The sequence below is a fragment of the Desmodus rotundus genome, chromosome 5, assembly GCF_022682495.2.
Source record: "Desmodus rotundus isolate HL8 chromosome 5, HLdesRot8A.1, whole genome shotgun sequence".
NCBI lineage: Eukaryota > Metazoa > Chordata > Mammalia > Chiroptera > Phyllostomidae > Desmodus > Desmodus rotundus.
This window is the reverse complement of record NC_071391.1, coordinates 132018156-132036540: the sequence shown is the minus strand read 5'-3', so window position 1 is coordinate 132036540 and position 18385 is coordinate 132018156. Positions and strand designations below refer to the sequence as shown.

The window sequence follows — 18385 nt, the reverse complement described above, 5'->3', positions numbered from 1 at the left end:
TCAGAACATCCTTATGATTAGTGTGTGTGTGTGTGTGTGTGTGTGTGATTGAAGGGAAGTGGAAATAACAATATAAAGGAGGCAGAAATTATGAAAAATGTTCTAGGAGTCTGAGTTATTGTTATATTGCCCATTTAATCAATGACTAATAATAATAGCAGCTATGATTTATAGATATGATAGCTTATATAGGTTTTTTCATATTTATTTTCAGTTAAGGAATTTGGTATTTAGGCAGGATGATATGTAATTACCCAAATTAAAACACTCATGAGAGTCGAAAAGGGTACTCTTAACAATTACAGTGGAACCTCATTTATAAACTGGGATTGTCCCAAACAAAGGTGGTTGCTCTAGGTTTAGATCATATTGTTAGTAGGCCAAAGAGTTGAAATTCAGCTTCTGTCTGGTATTTCCTTTCATCAGCCATTGTTTGGATGAGTCTTCACAATGTTTCTTTAAACTATCTCAATTCTTTGTTGAATGAAGTATTTGTAAACCAATAATATGGCCAATAGTAATGTTTTACACATAGAGGCCAGAAAATATATATCCGAAGGAGTGTTGGCTTTTAGAGCTAACTGCTTGGGAGCTGCATACACGATGTATAGGTTGCTTTCATAGCTTGGCTATTGTAAGTAATGCTGCAATGAACATATGGCTGGATATATTCTTTTGAGTTAGTGTTTGAGTTCCTTCAGACATATATCCAGAAGTCAGGAATCACTGGGTCATAAGACAGTTCCACTTTTAATCTTTTGAGGAACCTCCATACTGTTTTCTGTAGTGGCTGTACCAGTCAGCATTCCCACCAACAGTGCATGAGGATTCCTTTTTCTCCACATTCTCACCAATACTTGTTTGTGGATATATTGATGGTAGCCATCCTGACAGGTATGAGGTGATACCTCATTATGGTTTTAATTTTGATTTCTCTGATGATTAGTGACATTGAGCATCTGTTCATATGTCTATTGGCCATCTCTGTAGGTCCTCTTTGGAGAAGTGTTGAGGTACTTTGCCCATTTTTTAATTGGATTGTTTTTTTGGTGTTGAGTTTTATAAGTTCTTTTATGAATTTTGGTTATTAACTTCTTATCACATGTATCATTGATGAATGTTCTGTCATTGATGAATATGTCTCTTCATTTTGTTGATGGTTGTCTTTGAGGTGTAAAAACTTTTTAGACTGATGCAGTCCTGTTTGATTTTTCTTTTGTTTCTTATGCTAGAGGAGATAATAGCAGAAAAAATATTACTAAGAGAAATGTCCAAAGTGAAAACAGAGATGATTTTGAGATATTTAGAGAGAACAGGGAAATAGGGAATGTGGAAGTAAGTTTTAAAGTTGAGGGGAGAAATTTATTAACTGTATCTTTTTTTAACTTAAGGGGAATAGTTTAAAGAGTCAATAAATGAAATGTACTAGCAATTTGAAAGAATGATTTTAGGGAAGTGTAGCTTGAATCAGTGAAGAGTATCTGTAGCAGTATGTTTGGAAGATGTCTAGGACCCAAAGTAGCAAATCTATTTGAGAATAAAGGAAGAATAAATACAGGCAAGTTAATTTTTTTCATAGTAAGAGAGGAAAGGTTTTATCAGTGGTAGAAAACAAAGCAAAGACTCAAGGACATCATCATCCTAAACCGTAACTTGAGTCAACATCATTCAGAGTTTTTATAGAAATAAGAAAGTGGCAAGATTGTTAGATGTTGGTCTTTTATGTAAAATGAATTTATCACAAAAATTGTAACCTAGTCTTTGTATATACTTTATATTTTTGTAGTCACAGAAGAATTTTTTTAACCTTAAAGATCTTGGGACTTGCATCTATTTTAATGCCAGAGTGGCAGGTCTACCAAGTCAGGAGGAAGGATCCAATTTTTTGAAAAATGTACTTTTAAAATGTTAACTCAGTTGTTGTACATATATATGATTGAATATTACTCATAAAAAAGAATGAAAGCTTACTATTTGCTACAGCATGGATGGATCTAGAGGGCATTATGCTAAGTGAAATAAGTCAGTTGGAAAAAGACAAATACCATATGATTTCACTTATATGTGGAATCTAAATAATTAAATAAATGAACAAACCAAATTGAAACACACAAAAATTGAACAAATAAAATAGACACAGACAACAGACTGATGGTTGCCAGAGGGGAGGGAGGTTGAGGGACTGGGTATAAAAGAGATGAAGGAATTAAGAAGTACAAATTGGTGGTTATAAAATAGTCACAGAGATGTAAAGTACAGCTAGAGAATATAGTCAATAATACTATAACAACTATGTATGGTGCCATGTGGGTACTGGAAATATCAGTGAGAACACTTTGTAAAGTATATGACTGTCTAACCACTATGCTGTATACCTGAAATTAATTCAAAATAATATTGAGTATAAACTAATTGAAAAAAGAATATACTTTTATTATTAATTTATGTTATACATCCTTTATAGCAGTGAAATTAAATGTAAATGTTTACATTAAAAAATGTTAATGACCTGATTTTTTAAAATGCACACTATGTACCAGGTGCTGTAGTAAAGGACAGGAACAAGGATTTAAAAAAATACAAACCTTAAGGAGTGTAAATTTTAGAGGTGAAAAGAGTCAAACTGACAGTAAATTTTAGAGGTGAAAAGAGTCAAACTGACAGTATGAGGTGATAATTATAGTAATACAACATGCATTGGTGCACAGAAGAAATATTTTGTTAAGTCTGCTTGTAGTATCAGATAATTTCTCTCTGAGGAGGTGATAGATGAAATGAGAGCAAAGATACTGAGGTAACAGCTTGTCAGGGAACATCAAGTATGGCTGAAAGGTAACATGCATGGGGCAGATGGCAAGAGATTAATTTGGAGAATTGCCAGAAATTGGGTCACAAAGGACTGTATTCATCATATTAAGATTGAGTTTAGATTTTGTCCTGTAGGTATTTGGGAGCCACTAATACTAACCATGTCAAATGTGTAACACTCAAATTTTCCCGTTAGTCTACAGTTGTGACTGTATAAGGAATTAGAAATCTTTGTTGTGTGATACAGAAGAGCCAAAAAATGTACTTCAGGACAGGAAACTATTGACAAAACTAATCAGGCAACAAGTATTGTTTGAACACTTTCTGGATGTAATCTGTATTACAGAAAACCTGCTTCGCTAGTAGTTGAACAGGTTAAAATTATAACGTTTAGTATAATACGTGCCATAAGTGTTTTTTCACATCAGGGTCAGTTTTATCTGTTATGTAATTGAGATTTGTAGGTAGAAACCGCAAATTAAACTTTCCTGATGTGATACTAGACTCAAAGAACTCAGTGGACCATACCTTTTAAAATATGTTATATTCATAAAAAGAAACAGAAAACAAGCATTAGGAAGTGAACTTCTTTCTTCTGAAGAAGAAAAGTTATGAAATTCTTCAAGGGGAAATAGCATTCACAAACAGTAAAATTAGCCACTCTCCCATGATCTTACCTCACAGAATAAATTATAATTCAGATTTTTATCCTTTATTATACATAAATATATAAGACAGGAACAGCTTTGAATATTAAAGAAATTCAAGAGCAGGGCTTGGGCATTTTTATTATTTATTATTTATTTATTTTTAAAGAGAGAGGGAGGCAGGGGAGAGAGAGAAACATCAGTTTTGTTGTTCCACTTATTTATGCATTCATTGGTTGATTCTTTTATGTGCCCTGACCAGGGATTGAACCAGCACCCTTGGCATGTTGGGATGATACTGTAACCAACTGAGCTCCCTGAGCACGCCTATTTTCATTATTGACTGACTAAACCAGTGTAGTTTCTCCAGAATCTTTTTTAAGGCATAACATGTCTCCTAAATCACTTCTGAGTATCAGCTAAAATTTTCACACATGTATGGTTCTGCATCCTAACCCTTGAGATAGTTGAGAGATTCCCAATCAAAATCATCCTACTCAGAAAGAAAATTTTTGCTGTGTATGTTTGGAATTTATAAAGATCATGTAAAATTCACCTTTATTCAGCAGAATTTAGGTTTTATATCAGTGTTGGCTATTCAGTATCCAAGAATATTAGTTATCTTGGACTTTGTTTAGGTTGAATACTGCTGAAAGAACTGAGCTCCAAGTGTAATTGGAATTAAAATTTTGACCTTCATGTGTACCCCCACAAGCAATTCTAACATTAGTCTTTGATTCAGAAAATCAGTTTTGAACTTAGTCATTTTGAGAGCTATAATCTGTTATTTTCTTGGAGAAATAAAACAAAACATAACTTCTTGCTGATGCATTTTTTAAAATTTTATTTTAGAGAGCAGGGGAGGGAGGGAGAAAGAGAGGGAGAGAAATACTGATGTAACAAGATAAACATCGATGGTTGCCTTCTGCAAGTGCCCCAACTGAACAGTGATGGAATAGGGAGCCTGCAACTCAGGCATGTGCCCTGAGCAGGCATTGAATTGGTGACCTTTTGTTTTGCGGGATTACACCCAACCAACTGAACCATGCCAGCCAGGGCCCAGTGCGTTTTTTTAAAATGAGTAATGAAAATAACAAATGTACTTAAAGATGGAAATTTTTTTGCTGATACTGTTTTTTAATTTTTACTCTTTTTAATTGTAAAAAAAATACATAACATAAAATTTACCATTTAACTCATTTGTAAGTGTACAGTTCACTAGCGTTAAGTACATTAATATTGTTTTGCACATCACCAGTGTCTTATCTCCAGAACTTTTCTCATCTTGTAAAACTAAAACTATATTTTTTTAAACAATAACTTCTGTTGCTTCCAGCTTTTGGCAACCACCATTCCACTTCCCGTGTCTATAAATTTTATTACTTTAGGACCTCACATAGTGGAATCATTTAGTATTTGTTCTTTTATAACTCACTTATTTCACGTAGAATAATGTTTTTAACATTCATCCATGATGTAGCATGTCAGAATTTTCTTACTTTCAAGAATGAATAATATTCCATTGTATATATATAACACATTTTGTTTATCTACTTATCCATTGATGAACACTTGGACTGCTTCCACTTTTTGGCTATAGTGAAACATGCTGCTGTGAACATGGATGTAGAAATAGCTGTTTGAGTTCTTTTGGTATATATTCAGAAGTGGAACTGCTGGATCAAATAGTAATTCTTTTCGGTAGGCCAAAAAGTTTGTTTTTTTCTGTAAGATGGCTCTAGTATTGCTTAGTTGTCTTCATCTTTATTTGAAACAGTATTTTGATTGTATTGTGACAGCTGTAATATGAGCATGCATTTAAAAAAATTTTTTAAAGTTAAAAATAAAACATCAAAATTGGTGAATTTTTGTGTAGCCATTTTAATATTGAAGATGGAAGAAAGTATGCAATGTTTATTTGCATGTTTTGCTGTATTATTTCAAGAAAGGTAAAAACATAACTGGAATGCATAAAAAGATTTGTGCAGTGTATGGAGAAGGTGCTGTGACTGATTGAACATGTCAAAAGTGGTTTGTGAAGCTTCGAGCTGGAAATTTCTTGCTGGATGATGCTCCGCAAATCAAATAGACCAGTTGAAGTTGATAGTGATCAAATCAAGACATTAATTGAGAACAGTCAGCTTTATACCATGTAGGAAATAGCTGACAAAATTTCCAAATCAGAGTTTTAGAAAATAAAAAAGGTCTTTTATTTTATGGAAAAAACTAAGTGGACTTTTTGGCCAACGCATTATTTAATTTATTATTATTATTATTATTATATTTTTTAAAGAAAATATCCTAAGTTCTCTCCATAGTGTCTGTACCATTTTACATTCCAACCAACAGTACACAAGCATTCCAGTTTCCCCACATTCTCCAACATTTATTATTTTCTTTTTTATTTTGGTAGTAGCCATTTTTTAATTTTCCTATTTTTATTTCTTTTATGTGGCTCATTTTGGTGTTACTCTGATAGAATTATGATCTGTTCAGTCATTAGTGTTTTTATTCTTATTGAAAATACTATAATGTATTGATTGTTTTATTATTTTATTATTTTATTATTTATTGCTTGTTCAGGGTGCCCTTTCCTCTATTTTAGTATACTTTTTTCACATAAGTTTGTCTTCTTTCTTTAAGAAGAGAAAGCACTGAGAGTACCAAGTGAAAATATGAAGAATTTGAGGAATAATGATTAAGAGTGTAAACTCTGTGGTGGAAGATGTACAACTTTAGGATTAATACAGTGCTCCTCCCCCTAACATCCCACCCATATAACTTTTTTTTTGTTCTTGTATCCCAGCTTCCATATCATATTCTTGGGTATCATGGTAATCTGCTGGAATCAATTATTATAATCAAGTTAGGAAATTTAGTGCCCATAAAACTTTCAGAACTTTATATAAAGATAAAAGAGTTTAATTTTTTAAGTGAAAAAACAATTTGTTGATATTATTTAGTCTTCACAAGAGTCTTTGTTAGCTGGAAGTAAAACTATTTATGTCTGTTTTTAACACCAGACTTTCCAATGCTCTAGAGCTGTGCTATCAATACAGTAGTCCCTGGCCACATGTGTCTATTAAAATTTAAATTAATTTACAATTAAATAAAACTAAAATTGAACTTCCACATTTTAATACTCAGTAGCCATTTGGACTAGCTACGTTTCAATACTTAGCCATATATGGCTAGTGTTTACTGTGTTAGACAACACTGATATAAAACATTTGGTCTGATTATTAAACTTCTTTCATTCTCTTTTTCCATCTTGATAGTCTTTCTCTTTTCTGTCCTTTAGAATCCAGTGACATTAATTTATGTTCTTTAAGAAAGCCTAACCTATTTATAAAACATTTTCAGATTTCTTTCTTTTTCTTTTTTTTAATCTTTGTATGTATTTTCCATTACCATTTAGTCTCCTTATACCACCCTCCCCCCAGCAATCACAACAGATCTGCACCCATCACTTTTCCTGCCACAACTTTCCCTATCTGCCACCCCCACCCTCAATCCTTCTCCCCTTTGGCTTTGTCCATGGTTCCTTTATACATGTTCCTTGATGACACTTTCTCTTCTCCTTTCTTAAGCTTTTAGAGTTTGAATTTAGTAGAAATTGTGGATAATTTAAGGGTAAAGGAAGAATTCTCTTTGATTTGTGCTGCAACTGTGTTAAAGGCTAGGCAAATAAAGAAACACAGGTTCTAGGGCTTAGGAAAGGAAAGAGTTTCCGTTTAAAGTGAAGGCAGGCAGATAATGGCAGTTGAATTGGGGGACTGTCCCCTCACTGAGTAATAGTCATCATAATCCACCATTTATGTGCTCATTAACTCAGAAACTATGCATAACTTAACATTTTTGGAAACATTAAATTTAAAGATTGGGGCTACTATACCTAAAAAAGTTATTTTATATATCCTACAAATGTACTGTCACAAAGACTTTTCTTAATTGTACTTAGTAGGCTTGTCAAATATTACTTATAGACAAAAATTCTTGTTTTTAAATAAATTTTTGTTTTATCTTCTAAATTTTGACTTCCTTTCCTAGTCACAGCTAGGAATCATACGTTCCTAGTAATTTAATTTTAAATATTATTATATCATCCTAATAATTTTGTTTTTACACAATATAGAACCTTCTGCATTGATGGGAATGTGTTTAAGTTAAATTGTATGGCAATAGAAACAGGATGTAATGATTTGATGTAATAAATATGAAGAGTAGAAATCAGAACCTTGCTAAATTTCTTAATGATCAAAGAGCCGATTTTTCTCTTTGTGAGTGTATTATCTTCACTAGTGTTAGGAATTGGCCCAGAGGATGCCACTGAGCTAGACCAGGCAGTGCTGGTTATTTTGTATGCACTTCTCATTTGGTAGCTGCAAGAATACAGTTATGCTAGCGGTTGGTTGCAGTATAAGAGATGTAGAGGGGAGGCAGAGATTAAAGTGCATGTTCAACTGTTACTCAATACTGTCTGGGAAGAAGAAGATTGAGTTTGTATTTTAATATTTTTAATTTATATAAAGCCTTTAAAAAGTTACACAAACACTGCCTTTATTCCATATGATACATGTGTATTGTATATATATCCTTAAATTTTGCCCCTGGTAATTTTGTTATAAGCAAATCAAATATTTATTGTGTTACCTTATAAATGTTGAACTGGTACACAAAAGTAGGTTTCTTTTATTAGATTGATAGGATGAAGATGTGAGAATGAATTGTAAGTTTGAAGTAAAAATTGCTTAAATTTTTTTTTCCCAAGAAGAAAGGCTGTGTTGTTTGATGATAGCCAAAGACTGACTGAGCATTTTGGCTGTATTCCGAATTCTGCCACTGACTCACTGTGTTTTTTGGCAAGTAACTTATCCTCCCTGAAACAAGTTCTTGATTCTTTACTTCTGTGTTTGTAAAGTTAGCCTAATAATATTGTACTGACCTCAGACTGGTGGTGTAATGGTTTCCCGCTTTAGAACTTTGAAGCATAAAAATAGTATGGATTTTTAATGCCTTGCTTTTTAAATAAATATTTATAAACTGTTATCTTTTTATTAGGTAAGTATATTAGAGAGACCATTTAAATGCAAAACAAAACAAAACCCTCATTGTATTGTTCAAACAGCCCAGCTTTTAACCCTGATGAGTTCTTAGTTGTTTACAACATATCAAGTACTATACCCTATAAAGTATAAATGAACATTTTTTTTCTTTTAGTGTCAGAAAAAAGAAGAATTTATTGAAAGAATTCAAGGTTTAGATTTTGATACAAAAGCAGCAGTTGCCGCACATATTCAAGAGGTAATGCTGTAAACAATTTTTACAAAGCTTGTGGTGTTTGTTTATTTATCTCCCAAAGACATAGGATAAGCAAGAACAAATTAAGGTCAAATATAGATGAACCCTGCTTTTAGACAAATTGTCTTCTTCTTTTTAGAGATAGTTTCTTAAATGATTCATTTTATATGTGGCATAGTGCTAACCACAAATGTACTGTCGTTGCCTTTATGCAGAGGGACATAGGCAAAAAGTGTTATTTGAGGGATGAAGTATAGTGTATGTCTTTGTTGGACAGCACAGAATGAGTAACATAGTAAATGGAAGCAGCAGAAAGTGGGTCATTGCATGTAATTCAAAACTAAAGTGAGGTAAGATGATAACTAGTATTTTGTCATTCAGTGATTTGCCTTTGAATGAATGAGCACAGAATAATTTTTTTGAATATATTACTTGAATTATAAATACATTAGTAATTTGTAACATCCATGTAAAGACTTAAATCTAGTAGATATTGTGCAGTGTCAAATAATTGAAGTTACAGAATTTATTTGTTAAGATTGCTTTTAAAAGCTGCTGTCTCTGCATCTATCTAGACCTGTTCATTTAATCTTGTGTGCTTTACAAGACTTTTTAGAACTAGAGCATGTTAAATTTTACATTTTGGTTAGAAAGAGAACTAAGAGAACTTTTAAATAGTAAAAATTCATAGTGTTTAAGATAGTATGTATTTAAATGGCTTTTTGTTCCATATATCATCTTTTTTCTTAGTTAACATTCATAGAGCCCAGCTTCCTTGTCAGTAATATTATTGTCAACAGTATGCATATTAATACCCTATAAGATATAGTTTTATTGATAGTTTCCTCTTATATATATATATATTTTTATGCTAGCTTTATGGTTTGTATTTTATTTTGAATAAATCCTAAATGTTGCTAGTTACTAAATTTACCACCATTCTTGAAAATGTTATTTTTGTTGCTTATTGTGAAAGCTAAAGCAAAATAACAGAGTCACAATGAGAAATGGAAGGCAAGAACTAGGTATGTCACTTATATAACTTTCATTCTTTCAAAAATCTTTATATTGGGAGTCCTTTTCTTCTAAGGTTCTGTGATGATATTATCTTCAGAGTCTATAATGAATTTGATTTTTAAGTATGAAAGTACAATAACATATATCCTACACAATTAAAAAACTTTTACTTTTGAATTCAAGTATAATACATTTAGTATTATCTAATGAAAATTTAAATTGATTTTGTTAAAGCAGTTGTCAGACATATCAATATTACCTTTCTTTAGGAATGCAGTGAGTTAAATATCTTATTTTTTTAGTTGACTAGAAAATAAATATAAACTTATTTAAAGACTATATTTAAAAAATAATTTTAGTAGTAGCCTTTTCATCATTAATTTTAAGTATTTTTTAGACATCATATTTGCTTTTTATATTTTGTTATATGGAACATAGTATTTGTGCTAGTATCGTGCTAAAGTGAAATAGATTTCTAAGTATTAGCTGATTTTTAAATGATTTATTTTGGTTGTTTTTCTAAAGGTAACCCATAATCAGGAAAATGTGTTTGATCTTCAATGGATGGAAGTGACTGATATGTCTCAGGAGGAAATAGAACCACTCTTGAAAAATATGGCGTTGCATCTAAAAAGACTTATAGATGAGAGAGATGAACATTCAGAGGTTTGTAAGTTTCTTTCAGTACTTACCAAAGTGTGTTTTCCAAAAAAGAAAAGTAGCATTCATAGATACTTCCGAATTGATACTTTGTTTATTAAGGTACTTGAATGTCTTTTTCTGTGCAACATAAGAACCAGACAGAATATATAAGAGACCCAGATTGGACAAATTTAAACAGTAAACTAGTAAACAGATTGCAGCTAGGTTTTTTCTCCTGTCTTTTTAAATTACTATTCTGAATTTGTTCTTGTGTTTTTTAAGTTATTCTCATAGCTTGGCAACAGTACAAAAGTGTGAAACTGAAAATATTGATGTAAGTGGAAAAATCATTGACTTAAAGCATAAGAATTTGCTTAAGTATAATTTTTTAGTTTTATTGCCACGTGAGGTTGGAAAAATAAGTGTTAATAAAAGGAGAATAACAGGTGTTCTGAATAAAATGTCCAACAAAAGTTCTCAAATTTTTGTAGTCAGTATTAATAATGAGGTGTGACTTAAAAAGGGGGAATTATTATAAGCTGTTTTAAGAGAGTACTTTGCTTTTTAAAAACAGTACAATTGCTCCAGATTTTTTCCCTGCACTCTCTGAAAGCAGCTTGTAATTTTTAGAGGAGTCTAGACATCAGTGCATGTGGTAGTGAGTAATATTTTCTTAATAGCACACCAAAGTACTCTGACATTCAGGAGAATGTATAGCTTTGATCATTTGTTCCATTTACAGGGAGATAGTTTTGAGCTGATTTATAGAGAATTTCATTACTCTTGGGAGAAATAAAGGACTACATAGAAAAGATTACTAAGGATATATTTTTCTGAACAAAAAACATTCATGTCTCTTTAGTGTATATTCAATTTGGATGAGAATTTCAGTTTTTTGTCAGTCATTAAAAGAGAAGAAAATACAAGAAATAAATATTATAGAGCAGCAATTAAATTTTTTAAAAGCTAACAGTGAAATCAAAGTGAATTTAAAAAATTCCTAGTATATATCAAACTTATGCTGAATTTTTTTTATTTTCAATCTGAGTTTTGAACCGTTTGCTGTATCTTGTTTTTATATTAGTCTTTTCACTGTTTTATTCATTTCTAGAACATTCCTTTTGTGTTTCAAGATATTAAAGGTATTTTGCTAAGGTGTTCTCCAACCTCTGAGGAATTACTTATAAAAGTCTGTACTTTGGTTTCATATGACTGATAAATTAATCTCACATGAACTGATTATTATGGGGTGAAGGAGTACATTATTTTGGAGAAATATAACCAGAATACTTGTCAGTACATTCTCTGCGTTAAAACTAAAAGGAATAATAAGCATTATATACAGTGATTATTTGAAAAACCTTTTTAAAACCTACCTGATTAAGCATTTTAGTTGAATTTGTTTTTCTAACAAGAAAAAAAAATAGTCTTATTCTCCTTTCTGTGATATTCAGGAAACAAGTTGCTTGCTGGTTTAATCCCAGTTCTCTTGGGACAAAAATTTCAATTTGGGCTGCCAGTGGACTAATTAGAAAAGATAACTTGAAAAAAATTGAAAAAATATTAAACAAATGTAAATATAGTAAGAAAATATAAAAATCTGTATTATTTAGTTGGATTGTAACAAGTTCTTATTTAGATTTTCCCTGTAGCATTTTTTAAAAATATTTTATTTATTTATTTTTAGAAAGGGGGGAAGGGATGGAGAAATAGAGGAAGAGAAAGAGAAACATAGATGTATGAGAAACACACTGATCAGTTGCCTCTCACATGCCCAGGAACCTTTGCCTGCAACCCAGGCATGTGTCTTGACCAGGAATCAAACTGGCGACCTTTTGCCCTGCGGGATGATGCCCAACCCACCAAGCCACACTGGTCAGGGCATATTTTCTCTGTTTTGATTGAACTTTTGTCATAGTTGTTTCACTTCAGTCTAGGAAGTGTAATCTGGTCACCCTGTCTTTAATTACTCTTCACCTTTTTATTTTTAATGCTCTGGAACAATGATCTCTTCAGTCTTCTCCTTTTACTAAAAACCCAGTAGGACATTTTGATGAATTTAAGACATCTTTATTGTTAACTTTATTTTATGTCAAGCTCTGTGTTACAAGTTTATAATATACTCATTATTAAGCCTATACAATAACTCCATTTTGTAGTGGAAGATACTCAGGATCAAAGAAGTCCAATGCTTGTGTTCCTAACCATTATAATACCTTTGCCTAAATCTGTGATCATGGCAAGTACATCGCTGATTCTTTTCCTTAATAATGAGTTCTAGAGGTAGAATTATTAAATCACCTGATTTTTTTTCTTAGCATTGATGTATTTTTTTATGTTTTCAATGTATTTTATAAATACCTGCTTTTTGTGCTAGAGTCGTGGGAGCAACAAACTGACAATCAATCAAAAAAGAACCAAAAGTTGTTACATTCTGTAAGGAAGTTATTTTAATAGAATAATTAACTGTAATAAAATGATGAGAGTGATAAGTAAGTAACCAAAAGACATGTATTAAATACTATAACAGGGGTGTCCAAACTTTTGGCGTCTCTGGGCCACACTGGAAGAAGAATTGTCTTGGGCCACACATTAAATACATTGTAACACGTAATCACAAAAAAATCTCATAATGTTTTAAGACAATTTACGATTTTGTGTAGGGCCGCATTCGTAGCCATCCTGAGCTGCATGCAGCCCCTGCTGGTATAGAAGGAATTTAAATTTAAGGAAGGAAGATATTACTTGCAAGTGCTAATGGAATGTCTAGGATGAAAAGATCAGAGAGGTTCATTTAATTAAAAGTTATGTTTTAATGACATTTCCTGTTAGATTCTTGGGAAAATGTCCAGAGGCCTTCATTCAAGAAACTACCACCATCAGGGAAAAGTCAAAGTATTTACATAGCCTTTAATAGGAAATACCTCTAGATGCCCTTAATTCTTAGTAACAGGTTTCTTTCTTTCCTTTTATCCTTTTTTAAAAATAGTTTTCAACTTATAGTTCGTTTGTACAATGGTCATTGGCATCTAGAATCTCTTGATATCTCCATTTCACCACCTACTAGTTCAAATGTAGTACATGTCTTTAGACTTTTCTTGAGTTCTCCATTTTGTTAGTCACTCAGTTATAATATTTTTGAGCAGCTCTTTTTGTGTTCAGTACTATACTGAATAACATCAGAGATACAAAAAAAAAAGAAAGATTGTATTTGGTTTACTGAAAAAAAACTACATTGCAAATGAAAGATAAAATGTAACATAATTAAATGTAATTTATTTGTGCCTGAAACAAATATTTATTAAACAATATGGTACAGGTACTGTTGTTAGAGTCAGGAGATGTTAGAAGGCAACATTACAGATAATTGAGACAGAAAAAAGATTAACCAATAATTAACCAATTACCACATGAAGGTTCAGCCTGGGCTACTGTGGAGATCAGTGGCACTGGATAGTGACAGGGAAGTTGGGCTGGACACACTGGGTGAGTGGATAGGGTGAAGTGTAGTGTCTATGAACATATAAACTACCTTTCAGAAAGTAGCATTGAAAAAGAAATAGAAGGTAGCAAGAGGGAAATGTGATTTTTTTTTTTAACGTATGTAGAAGAAACGTGTATGTATATCATTAAAGAACAAGGAGGGAAATAGCCAATTGAAAATGTTACAGAAATAAAGAACGTGTGTTGGGTGCAAGAGATACATCCATAAAAATGGAGGAGTTAATCTCACGTGGCTTTGTTTTTATGACGAGTTGGAGAAGAGGTCATTTGTTGGAAGTGATGATAGCTGTTTGCAGTTGGAGCCTTAAGTAAAAAAAAGGGAATATATTTATAATAGTCATAATGGGGAAATTCGTCAGGAAGTCAGCAAGATTTTTAATGCAATTGATTATTTTTCTTTGTTTCTTTATTGTTGTTCAAGTACAGTTGTTTCCATTTTCCAACCACCATTTTCCCCTGTTCCACCCTCTGCCACCTCCCACCCTCAATCCTTCCCTCCTTTGGCTTTGTCTATGGGTCCTTTATACATGTTCCTTGACAACCTTTCCCCTTCTTTCCCCCAATGGACATTGGAAAGAGCTTAATTGAAATGGATTTGTAGTCAGGTTCTGTATTTTTTGTTTGTTTTTCTCTTGAGTTCCTTATTACCTTGGAGCAGGAATGGAAAACTCTGATGGTAGGTAAGGAGAATAACATAGTGTTAGAGTCAAATTTGAATTTGAATTCCTTTTATACCTATCAGTAGATATGTGACTTTGGTTATTTACTAAAATAGACACATAATACTTCTATTGCAGATTATGGTGTTGGATGAGATCTTGCTGAAAAATCCCCTAGCTAGAAGTTCTATAAATATTAGTTACCCCTTAGTTCCCCCAAAAGTGAGCCATAGCAAAAAATAGCATGGTAGTGTTAAATTAGAAAGTAAGGGTGACATTTAAGAGCCTAATTGTAGTTCCAGGCTGATTAGGAACTCTAGAGTAGCAGGGGAAAATCTGTTGACTGGACAAAAAGGGGGAGTTGAATGATGAAAGGTTCAGGCATAGGTATGGTGACATGGGAGTGATGTTAGTTAAAGAGGCATGGCACAAAAGAAGAATGGTTCCTTTACTGGAGAAGCTTTTATGTATCAACTGGGGAGTGTATGTGGAGATACAGAGATACAAGTAATTGAGAAGTCACATTCTGTGGTTTATCACTAGATATACTAGAATCTGTGAAAGTTGGGTAGACCTTCACTCAGGTGCTGAGATATATTCCAAGGATAAGGAAATGAATTCCAATGGGTGATTTAAAAAAATAAAAGAACAGGAAAATTAATGATTTAGTGAGGGTGATATAAGACCTGGTAATGAGAAACAAAGTGAGGATGGTGATTTCTTGGTCCCAAGGTGGTAATCCTATCCATTCTGTCTGGGATGGAATTGCTATAGAAGACAATTTCTGTTTGTCTAAGAAGTTTGAAAAAAAAAAAGGCTAAGCAATTGGTAGAATAAGATAATTTTCCAATAAAAAGAAAATTGGGAATGGAGGAATATGATTAAGTAAGATGCATGTAGGTTAAAAGGTCCTTAAAGTTCAGATTTAAGATAGATAGGAAGAGATTTGTGTCTCATGGAGGGCCTCTAGAGAAAGTGGTAGAGGAAGTGTTGAGATGGGAAGCAAACTGGAACTGCTGTTGTAAGGGAGTGTAGAATATGGGGTCAATAGACTGGCCTGGAGTCTTAGCTTTGCTACTACCTAATTGTGTGATCGTGGACAAATCAACCATTGTGCCTCAGTTACCCTGCCTGCAGAGTTAACCTCTGAGGTTCTCTTAGGTCCCTCTGCAGTCCCAGTTTACAATTCTAGAACATTGTCCAGTTGATGACAAAATAATATTTCTGCTCTGTCCAATATAGTAACCACTAGCTGCATATGGCACTAGCTATTGTGTACTTGAAATGTGGCTAGTGTGACTAAGGAACTGTACTGTTAACTTTTAAATTTTGCACCTAAATGGCCATTTGTGCTGCTGGCTACCATATTGGACAGCACAGTTGAAGATACCATTCTTGGGTTAATTTCTTTCCTATGTCAACAAGTCTTTTATGCCTTTCCCATAGTTGCCATCTGGTGTAGATGTTTTACTACAATTGATTTCTTCTGAAACTAAGAACAGAAAAAAACTATTGTCTTCTACTCTTATGTAGCGAATAGCTTATCTACGACCTGTTGAATGAAACTTCAAAAAAAATGACAGCTAGCCCTGGCTGGTGTGGCTCACTGGATGGAGTGCTGGCCTGTGAACCAAAGGGTCACTAGTTTGATTCCCAGTCAGGGCACATACCTGAGTTGAGGACTCAGTTGTTGGCGCACAAGAGGCAACCACACGTTGATGCTTCTCTCCCTCTCTTCCTCCCTCCCTTCCCCTCTCTCTAGAAATGTATAAATAAAATCTTTTTTTTTTAATGCCAGCTAAATATGACAAAGTTAAGATTTTTTTGACTAATTGTTTTTGGTATTATAGTGTAGTACTTAGACCTAGTGTTGATGTATTTAGTCCTTTGATATGTAAAATACTAAAAGTGATGCTGTGTTTATTTCCACATTTCCTCAGACTATCATAGAACTCTCTGAAGAACGGGATGGTCTTCATTTTCTACCCCATGCCTCTTCATCTGCCCAGTCACCCTGTGGCTCTCCAGGCATGAAGCGAACAGAAAGTCGACAACATCTGTCAGTGGAACTGGCAGATGCTAAGGCCAAAATAAGAAGGCTTAGGCAGGAATTGTAAGTTGCTGATTTTCAAGGTTCTTTGAACCTACATGGTCGCAAAGATGATATAAACAATATTTTTAGGCTTATGGCATATAGATAGTAGTTCTCAGTTGCTGGCTTATGTAAGAGTTATTAGTTTTTGTCAAAATGAAAAAAATAAGGGGACCAGCATTAGGTTTTCCTAATGCTAATTAAATCTCACCAGTTTAAAGAAGGACCTTTATTCTAGATTTATATCCTTCCTATTTGTTCAGTGTTGAAATGTCCTTTCTTTTATAAAATAAATGTTCTTCCTTGGCAAATTGGGATCTCCTTAATTTTTTTTATTTTTATATTACTGAAACACAAAATATTGACAACCACTGATACAGATCAGTAAGTTTAGCTCTTTTAAAATTAATGTTATAAAATGCTGAATTGTTGACATACAGATTTACAAAAATTAATTTTTTGTGTGTATCTTACTCATTGACTGATTGAAATGCCTGAGTCATGTAGCATTGGTAAATATTTAGATTGGTTAGTGTGGTGAAATTTATTTAACTTTCAAAGAACATTACAGAAAAGTCAGTATAAATGTTGCGTAGGCATTCCTTGGTAAATCACATGTAAAGATGTGACCAATCTCTGCTGGAGATTTTTTATTTTGTACTTTACAAAGAACAAAGGATTTTTTTAATTTTTGGACTTTTTCCTTTTTTTGGTTTGTTTTCCTGGAATTCGGGCTTTAGAGTATAGATATTAAATTTAAAGCCACAATATAGCAATTAAGTTTATTTAGTGATTAAAGCAGTTGGTTCAAAAAAGTGGTTGAATATGCAAGGTAGAAAAAAATATACACTCTATAGGGAAAATTTGAAAAAAAAAAAAATAACAGCTTTCATTGTGGATGTCTGCATTATTATGTGTCTGTTGAAGTGAACACGCCCAGGATATTCTATAAGCAGCTGCACCAGGAAAATTAGGGAAGCGATTGCTATTATTAGTTTGACTGGCAGTTAATGGATAGCCTAAACAGTGAACACTAGTTTGTCCCATATAATTTAGCACAATCTTCTCCAGTCTTCAGATAAAGCATGCAATTAGAACTGCATTACTAGCTGTGAATTTATTTAACATTTTGCACTATATTAGAATATGATTTTTTAATAAAATTCACTTGGCCATATTAAAGTTCCAAACAACTTGAAAGAGATTTATAAGATTTGGTCTCTTATATACTGACTGGAAAACATAAATGAATATTTTTAATTGGTAAATAAATATGTTAGATATAGCAGGTTTTCCCCAGTAATTAGCATTTCATCAGATATCATCTAATATCTTTTTTTGTAACTAATTATATTTATTGCTGCGCTACATGTCTATAGCACAATAAGGCAATATATGTGGGAACGATCTTTAAAAATCATTTGAAACCGTTATGGAAAAATTAAAAAACTTAAAATTATTTAAAAAAACAAAATTTTATTTATTTTTTAAAGTATATTTTATTGATTATGCCATTACAGTTGCCCCCATTTATTTCTCCCCTTTATCCCCCTCCTTCCTGCACTGTTCCCCTCCCCTTCCAGCATTCCCCTACCCTCCACAGTTTATGTCCATGGTTTGTACATATATGTTCTTTGGCTTCTCCATTTCTTATACTATTCTTAACCTCCCCCTGTCTATTTTGTGCCTACCTATTATGCTTCTTATTCCCTGTA

General features: G+C 32.7%; 1 protein-coding gene across 8 annotated transcripts in view; it reads left to right on the top strand.

The window, feature by feature from the left end:
* CCDC88A (coiled-coil domain containing 88A) overlaps positions 1-18385 on the top strand; it is a 123638-nt gene that overhangs the window by 38071 nt on the left and 67182 nt on the right. For all 8 annotated transcript variants that reach the window (XM_053925461.2, XM_045189432.3, XM_024552777.4 and 5 more), the window contains exons 6-8: positions 8676-8759; positions 10299-10439; positions 16519-16691. In XM_053925461.2, coding sequence (XP_053781436.1) covers positions 8676-8759; positions 10299-10439; positions 16519-16691 — 398 coding nt within the window. The remainder of the gene's footprint in view (positions 1-8675; positions 8760-10298; positions 10440-16518; positions 16692-18385) is intronic.